At 37.5% G+C, this 15,879-nt stretch overlaps 1 protein-coding gene across 3 annotated transcripts in view; it reads right to left on the bottom strand.

The window, feature by feature from the left end:
* Positions 1–3,786: 3,786 nt before the first annotated feature.
* The window catches only part of Flrt2 (fibronectin leucine rich transmembrane protein 2), a 98,059-nt gene continuing 85,966 nt past the window's right edge, over positions 3,787–15,879 (bottom strand). For all 3 annotated transcript variants that reach the window (XM_004837098.3, XM_021245459.2, XM_004837099.4), the window contains exon 2: positions 3,787–15,758. In XM_004837098.3, the coding sequence (XP_004837155.1) occupies positions 13,406–15,388 (1,983 nt within the window). In that variant the 5' untranslated portion in view covers positions 15,389–15,758 and the 3' untranslated portion in view covers positions 3,787–13,405. The remainder of the gene's footprint in view (positions 15,759–15,879) is intronic.

Genomic DNA, 15,879 nt, shown 5'->3' with positions numbered 1-15,879 from the left:
AGAAGGATGTCAAGGTCTTCCTACCACCATATCTTTCAGTCATCTAATAAAGGTATTCTAGAAAGATGACAGAACCTCACTGAAATACTCTCTCTTCAACCTAGAAAATATCCTAGAGGGCTGATGGCAGGAAGCTTTGTGCCAGTAGTGATAGAGTAGTTCTGGGAACGTCAAACACCAGGCAAAGTTTGCTTCCCTTGATGGTTCGCCTAAATTCCAGATCCCACTTGGTAACTGCCCAAGTAAACTTTGCTCCACACTCTTCCATTTCTTCTTTATTCATACCCAATTGTCTTTTATCCCATCCTTTACTGGTAATTGTTATAAATGGATTGGCCACATAGTCTCAGCTCCCATGACAATGGCTAAGACACAGTTCAATTCTTTTAACTCTATATAACATGCATGCATTTTGATGATGATATCTTGAAGCAAAGGAAAGAGGAAAAACAGAATGGAGGATGGTGCAGCAAAGATTAAAGACAAGAGAGCATCCAAGGTCCTTCTAAATGACACCATTATATGTAATCATATAGTAAGCTCTGTTGTTAGTATTGGTAGATGACACGTGAAAAATTTACACAAATGTTTGAGACACCAGCTCTTCCAAGACATCCATAGAAGCTCAAAAGGAATCTACTATGTTTTAAATCTTACTTCCCATCAAGTAGTAGATGAGCACACAAGGTGCAGCAGGAATGACAGATCCACACTCAGAGCCATGTCACTCCTGATTATATGAAAAGTCAACCCCCTTTCTCTGAGGTCACGGAAGAGCAGACTGAGATGTTTATTCTCATTACAGAAGCACAGATAAGAGCCTGATTCTATCTAGAGTGACAGAATACCAAAGATAGCTGAATGGAGTTACTAGAGCTAAGAGACTGCTATATGTTGGGTGCTATGTTAGTAAGTATAAATGAATTCTCACACCAACATTATAGTAGGTGTTTTTATTATAAGGCTTTAAACATACGAAACCAATCTATAAAGGGGTGAAGTTACTGGATAGGAAAAACAGCTGGTCAGTGAACATGTCCATGTTTGAACTCCAAAGCCAATGTTATTTCCACTATATCAGATGTCATCATGAATCCTGAATAACTTTCAATAACAGCAGTCCAACTTTCTAGTACTTAAGAGGGCTAATATTTTAAACTACTTACTAATGCTTTTGATAGCTTCTTGATTTACAAGTGATTGTTTATAAATTCTGCATTAGGCTTATTTAAGGATTATTTAAATTTACACTCATGTCACAAGTGATTTGTATGTTTAAAGTATGTTTATTCATGTGTCCACAAAATATTGCTTTTTTTTCCTTAAAACTGTATGACATGTCACAGTTAACTTGCCTGCACTTTGATCCCTTTTTTGTAAAATGTATGTTTTTGTGTTTCACTTGTGTCTGTTGTTTTATTTTGCTGGCTAAAATGTAAGTAACTTTGTATAAATATTTTATTTATGTCTTTCAAAATTTTTCTCTTTCTTTTGCCAGTTTCTTGCTTACTTTGCAGGCTACATGAGCTTTTTAAAATAGGCTTTATTTACAGTAATTGTTCCATCAGTAACAGGAATATTTATTAAAATAAGTTATTTCCAAAAATTATTTTTTTGAAATTTTGAATTTATCGAAGAAAAATTAATCAAGATTAATGAGAATGTGCTTCTCCCCCCACCCCTAGGTGACTTCACTTTTGGTTTTCCTGCAGCTGAACAATATTTCTGATGTTCCTAAACCACCAGATAGGATTTTAATGTTTACAATAAAAATATCATTAAGTACCTTTATCATACCTACTTTGTTAAATTCTTTCAAAGTGCTGTTTTGGTCCTTTATAGAGGTAGCATAATAATTATTTAAATTCTTAAAAGTAATTATTTTGCTACTTTGGTTACACTGTATTAAATTTCCTTTATACATTTAATTAACTTTTAAAAATTTCACTACAATGAGCTAATGCAGGAGAAACATAAATAATATTTTGTCAAAGATAATGATACCTCAGTTTGAGTCCCAAGGATCACTTTCTAATTACAAAATTAAATGGCATTAATTCAAAATATCAATCATTAGACCATTATAAATCATTGGAGAGCCTGCATTATGGAGACATCTTTAAACAATATTTCATTATTATATTCAGGTGCACACTGTGATTAAAAATAAGATAGAGTTTATTAGCAGGTATTCTTTGACAACTATTTTAAAGTTTAAATATTTTGAAATTAATATCCTATTGTTATTTGTTAGGCATTGGTTTTTAAATTGGTATTAAAAGTACTGGAAAGAAGAATTATCTAGTTATTCTAAAAACATCTTCCAATGTTTTTAAGATCATAACTGTGCATTTTTTCAAGATTGAATGAAAGAAGTGACAGGGTTAAAATTTTCTGCCTCATCCAAAATACACTGCATTTACAATGTAATATTTTCCTGGATATTTTCCTGATTCTTTTCTATTGACTATTTAAAGTTTAATAGCTAGTACATAAAAAAGGCAAAAGATATATTCAATATTTTAAGAAATAATTTTGCTTTATACAATTTATTGTCGGGAAATCTATGTGATAAATTTTATGAATTAAATTGTTTTATAAATGACTAGTAATATAGCTTTCATTTTCCTGTTTTGAGGGGAAGGCATTAGAATTAGTAACAATGAGGTTTTTTTCTATTTGCTATTCTTTCTATTCATTTGCAAATTTTCAGCCATTGTGGGTTTCAATAGATTGTAGTCCCTAAAGATTTGACATAAACAATTTCATTAAATTCTCAGAAGTATTAGTACCTCATTTCACACATGTGAAAATTGAGGCTTAGGTACATCAAATAATATAACATAGATACAAAGTCACAGGTGTTTGCAATTCATGCGTTTTATGACTATGCCCCTTGTTTTCCTAACATAGCTATTTTAAGGTTGCAATGCCTAATGTGAAACATGTTGGTCTTTATAATGAAATCCATGAAACTGAGTTTGAACATACCTATCTTGAATTTTACAAGAGAGCAGGATATAAATCAGCTCCAATGACAAAATGTAAATTTCATAGAAAATTAATAAGTACAAAACAGAGTTTAAAATTCAAAAGAACTTAGGAGACCAACCCACCTCCTATGCGCCTATGCAAGAAGCAACAAGCATGAAATATAAATGATCTTATGTAAGATGCAAGGAGAACTGAGCTAAGTGGTCTAACTTTCCACCAATTCCGTATATTTTCACAAAGTCACTGAGACTTATTAAGCACTTGCTATGCCCCAGGTTTTGTGCTGAGTTTTTATCATTGAGGTGGATATTGCTGGTCATCATAGACAAGAGAAAAGTAAAGCATAAATATGCTCAAAACTCAAGATTGATATGATTTGGAACAGTGATTTCAACCTTGCTCTACACAGCCTTGCTATGAGAGTTAATGAGGTCATGTTGGAGTAATTCAGCTTCCCATACAATTGGCTATGGCCATGTGGACCCTGCTGCTCTCTATGGGACAGGATTGGCTTCCATTACAAAGCAATTAACTTGCTTGCTCCCCTTCCTTTGGACACACTAGTGAACCATACCATATTCCAATTAATGAGGGCCAAAATGTAAAACATTTTACAATACCACAAGGTAGGGCTGATCCTAAAAATACAGTCACTGGTCCAAATAGAATAGAGATAGTCTATATATCACAGAATACAGTTATCCATACATAATAACAAATAAGTGTCCTGAATTCAATCAAAGCATGCAAATAAGAAGTAGAAGAGAAAATGCTTTTATCTAGGCATCCAAATATCTGACTTTCTTTATTGAGGAGAAAGACAGGAAAAATGAAAAAAATACTAATATAGACCATATTGTGCTCCTTTGAAACTATTTTAACTTCTACAAACAGAAAGTGTACAGAAAGCAAAATCAACATGACCCAGCAGAAGAGGATGTATGCTTCTTAATTACAACAGGATTACAAAATTAAGAACCGTGTTGACTGCAAAAATGTAACTGTGTCACAGGTGGTAGTTTAGAGTATCTGCATTGTAGAGTCATGAAAATGTTCTTCCTTTTGGGGGCAATCATTCCCAATATCTGCAATCCATGTTAGACCTACATACCAAGCTTGGTGGTATAGTATAGTAAACTAAGAACACATCATTCAAAAGTATGGGGGACTGGAGATATAGTTCATCCTGAATTTGATCATTAGCATCACGGATTTTTTTAAAAGCATATAATGATATATTTTTGGAAACGAATTTGTTACCTCAGCTTTTAAAATGTTTCAATTTTTTATTGTCTTTTCAGCACCTATTCTCTGGGCCTTTAGATTCTCACATCATCTCGAATTGGTTTTCAACAATAGCTGCACCTACATGTGCTTTGCAGACTAGAAAGAAAATAAACTCCATTACACAGCAATGTGTTCTCTTTCTGTTCAATACTTCTGTTCAGTGTTTCCAAGCATTCTATTTTTTTTATGTTATGGTATGGCCCTTTACTTTCCCCAGTTCTTCCAAAATGTAAAAGAAACCAAAACATAAAACACACAATAGGGGAAATGGGAAGCTCCTTTCCAGACGTTCATTGATAAAGGTTGTGTTCAGTAATACAGGATGTTTGGAGCTAATGATTTTTAAGTCAATAATCCCTAGATCTTAACATTTGAGAACTTTTTTCATTGTAAGTGCAATATGTGACCCCTTTGTTAATCACATTTGCATGAAAAATACAAGGCATTGAATGTCATTTATTCAGTGCTTGTTCAGTAAAGACACTATGTCAAATATTTTACATGGCTTTAAATCTGACAACCACTGTATATGTTATACATCACTGTAGCCATTTAGAGAAAAGGAAACTGATGACTATAGGTGAAAGTTCGCCAATCAATTCGCCAATCAATGGTGGAGTGTAGACTTGTAAAATAAGTTGCCCTGATTTTAACTCTGAGTTTTAATATCCACCGCTCTCCGTTGCCTTCTTCTTTTGGGGTACATTATTTTTAAGAATGACTATTCATTTCCACAGCAATAGTCAAGATAACACAACGTGAACTTCTAAATGATACATGCTGTATTTTTATGTAGGCTGTGACAGTGAATAATGACTTTCTCTTCTGATTTTTCTGATGGAAATAAAATCTACTTTTGTTTTTTACTTGTGAAGAATTCATTTTGACTAACAAACTGTCAAAATGTTTGACTTTATGTCTACCCATGGACTTTTCATGTGGTGACTTTCTTGCAAGGTGGTTTTGTAAAAAAATCTCTTTCTATGCTGTGTTGTATGTTGGCTCAGATTTTTGAGGTTGCCTGTAACAGAGAAATGGAAGTTCTTCAAGTCATTTCAGTCATTCACTCAGCTCACTCTGTAGGTGTAGACCATCCAGATTCCACCTAAACCTTGCAAATCAGATAAACACGTGACCACCAAATAATCACAAAACAATATTTCTGTAAAAAATTATAACGAGTAGCCAACAGACTATTTTTTTTAGAAATGTACATGTTTTACTTCTTCTTGTACCGTGAACACTGGGGTGTTTGAACAAAGCTAATTCCATATACTTTGGATTTCCCTAGCTCTAAGACTTTTTTAAAAAGCCATTTTTCCATAAGACACTAAAGAGGTGGCTGGTCCCTGAGCTAGGCAGGTGGTAGGCACTGAATTCAACATTCAGCTGTAAAAACTGAGAAAATGGTCTCCTTGTGTCCTGACTACAAGCATGAGAGAGAATCATGGAAATTAAAACATATAGATGCTAAAAATAAGAGATTTTGAAGTCATGTTAACTGCATGGGGGTGTCAGATAATTGGCAGGTGTGATTCAAGCAGTTTTCCAAGGGTCATATTTGACTGATATCTTAGGAAAGGATAATCATGACCCCAGGAAAAGGAGAATGTTGAAGAATAAAATACTTTAACAGAAAACAGCATTTGGCATCTCGGGGGGATAAACTGTGTGTTCATGTTAAATATGTCTAATCTAGAGAAATAATGCATGTAGAAATAATACAGGACAGAATGCCAGGGAGCAACGTATGCAGGAAGATCCAAAAATGTCACAAAAGACATTTAGATTCTACCTTGCATGTAATGGTAATGAACATTTTGAAAGTAAGACAGTATTATCCTCATTCTTTAAAAATTCTCCTTTCTCCTTCCAAGTGTAGGAAAGGGTGAAGTGAGGAAAGGCTAAAAGAAAGGTAATGATGAAGTTGAAATCAGGGAACTGAAAGGAGAAAACCCCCTGGAGAGACCCAGGCAAGTGCTGGAACTGGCAGAATCCTTGGTGGATTATTTAATCTTAAAACATCTGAGTGCCTGAACAAAGTAAGGAGGCAGGGGAAGAAGCCTGGGCCATGTGTTGAATATGAGGAGCTTCCAGGAAAGATTGTGAAGATGTTAAGATTATTAACTCTACTGGAAAGCTTATTCAGCGCCTCAACTTATCAATCCTCAGTAAATACCGGATGCATGAAAACAAAACCAAGGGCCCCTACTATTCAAACTGGGCATTTTAACAGATTCTGAGCCACCACATTGTTATATTTGATAAGGAAAAAACCGACTCAATATGGAGACATCTAAGCCACTGAAATCATAAGATCCCCCACAAGGAATACCGAAATTTCCATTTATTCTTTATACCAAGAAAATCAACAAATGGGATCAGGAGTTGATAAATGTGTTAAAATGACATCTGGTTTGAAATATGCCACTAAATATACTGTGTCCTTAATTTTTGGTATAATTTGTGACAATAAAGCTCCTCTGATATCTCCTAAAGTACAAAGTCTTTATTTATGCTGGAGAAAATATGTACGTTCTGAAGCCAGGTGCTAATGCCCTAACTGATTCTGACACAGTTGCATCTTCAGTGGGATCTACAGAATGCTTTGAACAACCCTTCAAGTATGTAACAAATTCATTACTAAAAATAGTCCAACTCAGGTCCTCTTAATATTTCTCCTAGCTCTCCCTGTGGAGGAGGCATATTTTGATTCCATCTCAAACTTTTAAATCAGTTAAGTGTGCAACTATCAAATAATTACAAAAACAAAACTTCTATAAAAATATCAACGGGTGACCAAGGACTTTAAAAGTTACAGATAAATTATTTTGAGGCTTTTAAAATATCTCCTTGATTTTTCCATAATCATAATTAATATCTGCATCCAATATTTCCATCATCAAAAATCTTTAAATGTGGACAAAATAATATTTTTGAAGGCCAGTCATTTTGAAGGCTAGTTAATTTATTAAGAGCCTGGAAAACTGCTGAAAGCCCATGGGGTCATGGTTGGGGTTAATTCCTGACTCTGCCAATTACAGAATCTGTGACTGTAGACCAATCATGACTTCCCTTGAAAGTGAGTTTTAAAATCTGAAAAGATAAAGGATTTACAATACCTTACATAAGTCTTGGGGATACAGATATACATATAAATAAATATATATTCAATAATTGGCGGGTGCCATTATTATTATTTTTAATTGATTTCAATTCTGGTGCTTAATGGTAATTAAAGAGGTTGTATGTGTAGGCACCAGACACAATTCCTAAGTTTTAAATCAATGTAAATTTGAATATTTAACTGAAACTGAGTTCTGATTTTGTCAGTGTACTGTCATTTTGCATTATCTATTTTAAAAAGCACGATGATAATTGATCTTGGTGATGCAAACTTGTAATTCCTGCATTCTTGGTGGCTGAGGCAGAAGGATCACAAGTTTGAGCCTAAACTGAGAAACTTAGTGGCTATGTATGACCCTGTCTCAAAAATGAAAAATGAAAAAGGGTTGGGATTGCACCTCATCATGAAGGCCCTGGATCCAGTCCCTAGTAACACCGAAAAACAAATTTTAAAACCCCAACTTCATCTTTTAAGATACATACACCAATAGTAGGCACATCTTCTGTTTCCTTGGATAGCCTATTAAAAGAATGATTATATAGGCTCTGACACCAGAATGCATAAGCAAAAGTATTCATTACGAGATCTGTGTGTTCCCTAATGGCAGAGTCCTATGTTTCTCTGAATCTGTAACAGAAGCTAACATAGTAAGGTAGACAGTAGATGAGAAGTGATACATAGGATGAACAAGTAGTAGTATTGTACCAGAGGTGCCTGATTTATTTGACTCAGACTGCATTTTATTTTTTGGTGAGGCCTCTGATCTTACACAGCCTGGAACAGAGGAGGAAGACCTTAATAAACTGTTTTGAATGAATGATATTCCTTGGCTAAGGGTTTGGTCCCCATAGATTAAGGTCATTAAGCTTGGCAACAAAACATAAAAGAATAATGACATTATTTTACTTAAAATCTCCCCAATGTAATCAGAATCATCTATTAACACTGTCTTTCCTAGTTCATTTTCCAACAGAGGTCCTACAAATAAGTAGTACTAATGACCTGAAATGTTAGTTTTATACCTGTTAAGTACAGTAATGATGAAATGGCCAAGAAGGGTTAGAGAAGGAGGTTCTGGAAAACCCTATGACACTAATCCAAAATTGCACTTGAGCATATGAATAGATGTGTCTTCATGAGGGTCCATTGAAAGTATGGGTAGATGAGTTATGAGCAATTCTAAAGCAGAAAGTAATCATGAGAATTCTTTGAAAAATTGACATTGAAAACCAACAGTGTATACTATGTCATAGAGGAAAGGACTCTTGAAACTGGATAACTACACTGCTATTATCTACATCCTAAACCATACAGTTTTCACAAATAAAATGATATGCCCGGTGTATGTGTGTATATGTAAATAGTATTTATAGGAATACAAAATTTAGTTGGGAAACATAAAACAACATGAGGATTTTCACATAAATCCCTCACACCAAAAGAACTAAGTGGCCTTAAGAAACAGAAGTTATTTCCATGGTAGGAGAATATGAAAGTCCTGTTACCTCTTTTGTTCCTCCCATCGGGCTTCATCAGGAAGCATTCCTGATTTCTCTTTCTCATTAACATGTATCCCAATGAACTTACTCATGTAAACACAGTGTGGTTTTCTTTTAAAATAAGCCTTTACTGAATATATCAACAAGGTACTGTATAGTGTAGAGTGAAGTTTTTAGTTAACAAAGTGTGCAACATGGTAGGTCTCAGAGGATGTGTGATGCAGAATCTTTCAGCCCCTTGCAGTCCCTTGTCAGAACACACTAAACACAAACCAGAAGCAAATCAACATATGGTTCAAACAATAACGAATCATCAAGATTAACTTGCAGTGAATATAACATTGGTCCTGGGGGCGACATGCAGTGGCGATGCCTCACCTTGCCTTAATTGCTAACAAATCTTACATCCATGGACACTTTTGCAAATGCCCTTAGGTATATTTGTGTGCACACATGTGGCTGATTTGTACTAATTAAAATGCCTATTTTAATGGCCTTACTTTGTGCTCTTCTAGTGAGTGTGCAGCTATGAAAACAAAAACTACAGAAAAAGAATCTGGTTTGTTAACAATATTGTCAGTATTGTATACATATAAAACTCTCCCCCCACCATCAGTGAAAAGCATCCCCACTGCCAACAATTGTCTTTCAAACCTTTTGAAGATACTGGAAAAGGATATAAGCTAGAGCTTCCTATCATCAGTATTTTAACATAAAAACAAGTATCAGGTGAGATTTGAAAAGACCAAGAACTGGGAATTGTGTTTTGTGACTGTATCATGTTCCCTACCGGACACACTTTTATCCTTTGCTTTCCTATGCTGGAAAGGAAAGTTATGAGCAAATGGGTTATTTTCATGTTGTAAAGTAAAATGTAATGTCTTCTTGTTATAGGTTAGAGGAAAATGCCATAAACAAAGACATCAAAGATAATTAACCACTTCACTGTCAAAGCTGCTCTGGACACTGCAGCTGAGGTTCGCTGGTCAGTGCAGCACCTGCTCCCTGCAGAGACAAAGGTGCCTTGTGTTTCCATTGGAGGCTTTGCTCTCATCTTCCCTAACGGAGAAGGAAGTCCTGACTATGCGAAATGACTAAGACCACTGTGATTCATACTAGTGTAGAACATGGAATTGTAATATTAGTTATTTCATTATGACCTTTTACCAGACTGATCACATTACACTTTCTATTGTAACCTCGGGGGAAAATGTCTAATATCATGTCAATAAACATCTGGATAATTAGAAATTCCATTATAGCTCACAAGGGAGACTGTTTCCCACTTTGTGCACACAGAACACAGTCAGAGGAACATCTTCCCATCTCTGCCTGTCATTTTCCCGGTGATGTGCGATGTGTTGGCCATGCATTTGATGTCTCCATGATCACACACACCTCCCCAGACAAGAGGGTATTAGTGATTATCCTGGATAAGAGTAACTCCCTATAATATCTGTGTGACTGTGGCTATGCCTTTTGCCTTTGGAATGTTGCCTATACACTGACAAAAGTCAAGAGTATCTCAATTGGTCAGATAGCAGCAGGTTCTTTATAAGCCAGTGAACATGGCTTTGTCCTATGACCTTGTCTTGCAATTTCAACTTTAACTCTTGACTAATCAGGTCAAAGCACATAATGATGACAGCAAGAGAAGCCCAAATACAGATCGGATGTATCTGCAAAACACATTCTCATGATTTAAAATGCCAGCCAAGGCATAATCCACAAGGGAGGGCTGTTCAGCAATTTTAATGAGATACATGTGACATTACAGATTCCACGATGTGCTTTCTATGCAGGTGTAGGTGAGAGCCCCAGGTATGTCATTACAAACAGAGCTCCTATTTTAATTGTAGCAATCTAGGTCATGCTGCACAAAAGATGAAAATAAAGGGTGTAACTAGGTTCCCTCTTTTGAGGAATACCTGTGAGGAGAGAAAATCTTACAGGCCATTCTAACCATTTCACATGACTGGATCTCCACAGTACCACTCGAACCCCAAATAATTCTGCAAATCTAACAAAATATTATAGCAAACTCTCCATTCTTGTTTTTCCTGGTCCAAAGCAAAGAACTTTCAACAGCTGATAATCCCACCAGGAGTTAAACATACAATACAAATATATGAGAATGATTAATTTGTGCCTAACAGAAATTAAAACCCTCAAAAGTCAAAGTACCACATTTGGACACAGTTTTATGTACACAGCCAAGGGGAAGAGGACAGTGGAAAGGAATTATCCATCTAAGGACACAAAGCCCATGTCACTGTCCTGACTTTCGATGGCTTTCTGCTACATTGACCGTCCCTGCAGATTGTCTTATTCTTTGCCTGTGTGGACCTAGCTTTAAAACAACAATAGCCCAAACCCTCTAGCTAACAGACTAAAATGGAAACCAGAGTCACTTTGGAATTAATTTAAATTAATTCAGAGCTAAGTTCAGCTCTGCTGACTGCAGTTTCAATTCTTGTGTCTACAACATTATAGTTTCAGTTATATTTTCTGCTTACTCTGAGGGATGAAGGAGATTAAAACATATAAGTTGGGGTATATTATTAAAGAAAATAAAGCTCTTATTATAAAGAAAAACTTGCATAGCATTTTATACCTAAACTTTTACAAAGAAGACATATCACAGTTTTATTTTGCTTAAAAAGAGAAAGCAAAATGCTTGTGGCGTTTACTTCATGAGTCACTAATATAATGGCCAGTTGTAAATGAAATGGGGAACATAGAGTGAAATTTCTAAATGTAATTTTGAAAAGAATTTTCCAAGGGTGTGTTTTTTAAAATAATGTCTGTGATCTATAGCCCTTCTACATCTAAGGGATGGCAAGGATTAGAGTAAATCACATACGCTTTTTGAGGATGAGCATTACTTCGAAAATACTTAGTATTAAACACAAACATCCCTCTCTTTTCTATGCCCTCTGTTTTCAGCCCTGCTCTGGCAAAATTAGGGGAAGCCTTAATGCTTTGACTTCTTTTTATCAGTGGTCCTGCTAATGTAAGAATCTGTAATAAAATCCAAAGTAGAGCAACATCCATGATCGAAAAAGAACAAATGGATTCAAATGTGGATTAGAGTCAAAAGTCAACCCAAGGTAAAAACCTGGTATTGCTTTTAAAAATACGCATTCTCTTATCTATCTTTGCTGTATCCTCATCAGCAGTGAAAATGAGTATGCATTTTAAAATGTCAAAGTATATATGAATATTTTGCGCAACCCAAACTGGTATCCATAATATTTTTGAAATATTGAGCAGAGGAGGAAAAAGCGAAGGTGGCATAAACAACTTAATTACAAAAATATACGCAAGATGATTGGAAGACAAGAATTTGGGAAGGGATACAGGTACTAAGCCAAGCTATTTCAACATGATACTAATGAAGTCCGTAGACACAGTATAACAGAACCACTCATCAGGAGTTCTATCTATAATTTTTTAACTAACAAGTCATTTTAATACTTTCCAAATGCTGTTGCTTTTGTTGATCTAAATATCATGTTGATATAGCCTCAATGAAACTACCCAAATAATTCTCATTATCAAAAATAATTCCATTCAATATAATTCTTCCAATTATTTTATTATCCTCTTCTAAAAAAAGTATTCTAGAATATATATCTGTTGAACGTGATTCAACCTGGAATATGATTTAAATAGTGACATGTTTTTAGGGAGTTTTCTTGCTAGGACTGTTCATACTTGTCCCTGAAGATGACTGAAATCATATTCAAGTCTCTAGCTTTGTTACCACACAGGACCAGAGAAGCATGAAGAGTGATTTTAAGTTCCCAATCAGAAAGCCAACTCCTGGGTTTTAAGATCTTTGCAAATCTCCTCTTGATTTTCCTGAATCTGTCAACTTGGTTTAATTTATCTCACGGGAACGCATCTCCTCTTTACGTTCTCTGCATTTCCTACACTGGATCAAACCAAGGTAACTACCTTCCTTCTTATATTATGCAGGTTTTTTTACTTGTCCTCCAGACCAGGAGGTATAGAAATAGCATGAAAATATCTGGGCCATTTTTTTTTTTTTTTTTTGCTTTACCCATATTATTCTTACCCTAACAAGTCCATCTGATTCTGCCCTTTCACCTGATCCTCAGCTCTAAGAAAGGAAATTTATTCTGACAGTGCCAACAGCAAAGTGGTTAATGTGCATCATAAGGAAGAATCACTCATTCTTTTGCCTTGGCGTTGGGTTCGCATTGTACAACCCTGTACAGTACTTCAGCAACTATTTTTTTTAAGATTTAAAAAGCAAAGAGTTACAAAACTGTTTGTAATTAACTTGAAATAGAAAAGATAGCACTTTTTTAAATCCCATTATATAGTACACCGTATAAATTACAGAGTATTCAAATGCACAAATGCATCTGTGTAACATTTATCAAATGTAATTCGCGTGTCTTTGTGTGCACACACATGCGCGTTCCCGAGAGTTCGGTGGTCTGCCTTGCTGACGCTGGGGGTCTGGCTGTTACGTATGGCAGTGCTCCAGGTCTGGCACGCTGCTGTTGCAGTATCGCATGTTGTTGGGAATATGGCAGTCTGTGTAATTAATGCCCCCATTCGGGGTGTAAATGGGCTGCAGTCTGAAATCTCCTTTAAGGAGCTGATCGTTATTTAAGGAGACAATCTGAAAACTTGTTTCTGTCATCTCCAGGATGGAGTTGTCCTTCTTGGTACCTGCTTCACAATAGTCATCTTTCCGCCTGCCCCGATTGTATTTCCACTTCTGGGAGGTGTAGCGCCCCTTTTTGTGCATGTGCCAGCAAAAGATGCTGAGCAAGACCACGAGCACAAAGATCACCGCGCCCCCAATCAAGCCCGCCAGCAGAAAAGGGGAGCCCATGCTGTGGGACGTCGTCTGCTCATGGCTAGAAGCAGTGTTGCTGCCATTGTTCAAATAGGAGGCGTGGGTGGTGGCCTCAGAACAGATGGTGTCTTCCATGGCACGGTAGTTAAAAGCATCCAGTGGCACTAAACAAATCCGATAGGTGGATTTGGGCTCTAAATTAAACAGGCTCAGGTGTTGCTTCTCACCACTGACAATGCGTTCCTGAACGATCCCCCCTACCAGACTGTGGCCCATTTTCACCCATGTGAGTTTGTACGCCATCACAGTAAAGAGAGAGAGCCAGCTGACTTGAATGGAAGTGTCATTCACAAAGTGGATTGAGAGCTGGATCCGTTCAGAAATGGGCGGAGTCACTCTTTCTCTGCCATCCCAGTCAGGAATGGTGGGGAGTCTGGACGTGGTAGGAGCTGGAGGCGTGTAGCTTCTGCTCTGGGTTGGAACAGAGAGCGTAGGAGGCTGAGTCATTGGGGAAATCGTACTCGGGGCCGGGGTGAGGAGAGGCAGGCCCGGGGTTGTGGTGGGACATGACAGAAGGTTCATATTCAACTCCCTGACAGCCATCCCCCTGACTTGTTCAGGACCTTGGCACATGAAACCCCGCACATTGAGAGATGAAGGGATGTACTTGAGCCATTCTGTGACCCATTTAATACTGCAGTCACAAAACCAAGGGTTATTCCGAGCAGTGAGCTGCTTCAGGTTGGAGAGGTTATCGAAGACCCCTTGAGTCAACATTCGCAGCTGGTTGTTGGATATATCCAGCCGTTCCAGCTTACGGAGGTTTGAGAAGGCCGTCAAAGGGATGTGGTTTATCTGGTTGTCCTGCAAACAGAGCCTGATCAGATTCGTACCTGGAAGATCAGGAGGAGGGTGGGAGAGCGAGTTTCGGACTATTGAAAATTCCTTCAGCTTGGTGAGATGGCTGAAGGTTCCTTCAGCAATGCCCTTGTTGGTCAGGAGGTTCCCGTCCACAATCAGGCGCTCCAAGCTTGTGAGGTTCTGAAAGGCCATGTCTGATATGACAGCAATTCGGTTTTCATCCACTCTGAGTTCCTGTAAGTCCACAGGAAGCCCGACAGGCACACTGCTCAGGTGGTTCTTGGACAGAAACAACAATTTGAGACTTACAGCTTCCCGGAAGGCCCCGTCTTCCACCCCTACTGTGGAGATAGAATTGTCATCCAGATGTAGCTCTTCAAGCTTCAGGAGCTGGGCAAGTGCAGCTCGGGAAATGGTCTGAATGTTGTTTTCCTGCAGATGGAGGACTCTGACGTTCTTGGGAAGGTTCATGGGGAATTCGTCCAGCTGGTTGCCATAAAGGAAGACCGTGTGCACGGACTGGACGCTGTGCAGCTCCGCAGGAAATCCGGCATTATTAATTTGGTTGTTGTGGAGGTAGAGTACGGTTACGCCCTCCGGGATCCCAAGAGGCACTGAGGTCAAGCTTCTCTCGTTACAGTAGACAAAGTTCCTGTCACAGCGGCACACGCTAGGGCAGGCCAGGAGTTTGGACACTTCTGAATAGAGCCCCAGGCAAATGAGAAGCCAAGATTTCAAGAAAAAAGCCCCATGGCTGGGCCACTTTGTGGTCTGTAGGCCCATTTCTGAAATACAGAAATAAAATACAATGTGGTGGGGAAAAGAAAAAGAAATTTAAAAAAAAACAACAAAAAACAGGCAGTTAAACCAAACTGCGTAGGGTTCTGCCACAGTCCAGAACTCCGGCTAGAGAGAACGTCCTGAGGGAGGATGGGAAAACGATCTTCCTGAAGTCTCTGCTCTCATCAGCCTCTGTTGCCCTCTTGATCGCTGTTCTCCGTGTGCAAAACAATACAGTAAGGAACGTTTTCCACACAGCCAACAGGTGGTGGCAAATTAGCAGCAAGGACAATACTTGCCCAAGTCAGCTGGACAGAGCTCCGCTCTTTTCAGGGTCAGGCTACGGATTTCTTGGTGAAGCGCAATCTGCAACCTGTTGTAGGAAAAAAGAAAGAGAAAAGTCCATTAAGAGTACTCGGAGAAGAAGCACTGATATAAATATAAGCCTTTGAAAAGCAATGTGATTGAGAATAAGTATGGGGAGATGGGTTAGC

Source organism: Heterocephalus glaber, unplaced genomic scaffold, assembly GCF_053883595.1.
Source record: "Heterocephalus glaber isolate CG9 unplaced genomic scaffold, H.glaber_assembly_v1.0 deba00001608, whole genome shotgun sequence".
Lineage (NCBI taxonomy): Eukaryota > Metazoa > Chordata > Mammalia > Rodentia > Bathyergidae > Heterocephalus > Heterocephalus glaber.
The sequence above is the reverse complement of the archived record's forward strand: the minus strand, read 5'-3'. Positions and strand labels throughout refer to the sequence as shown.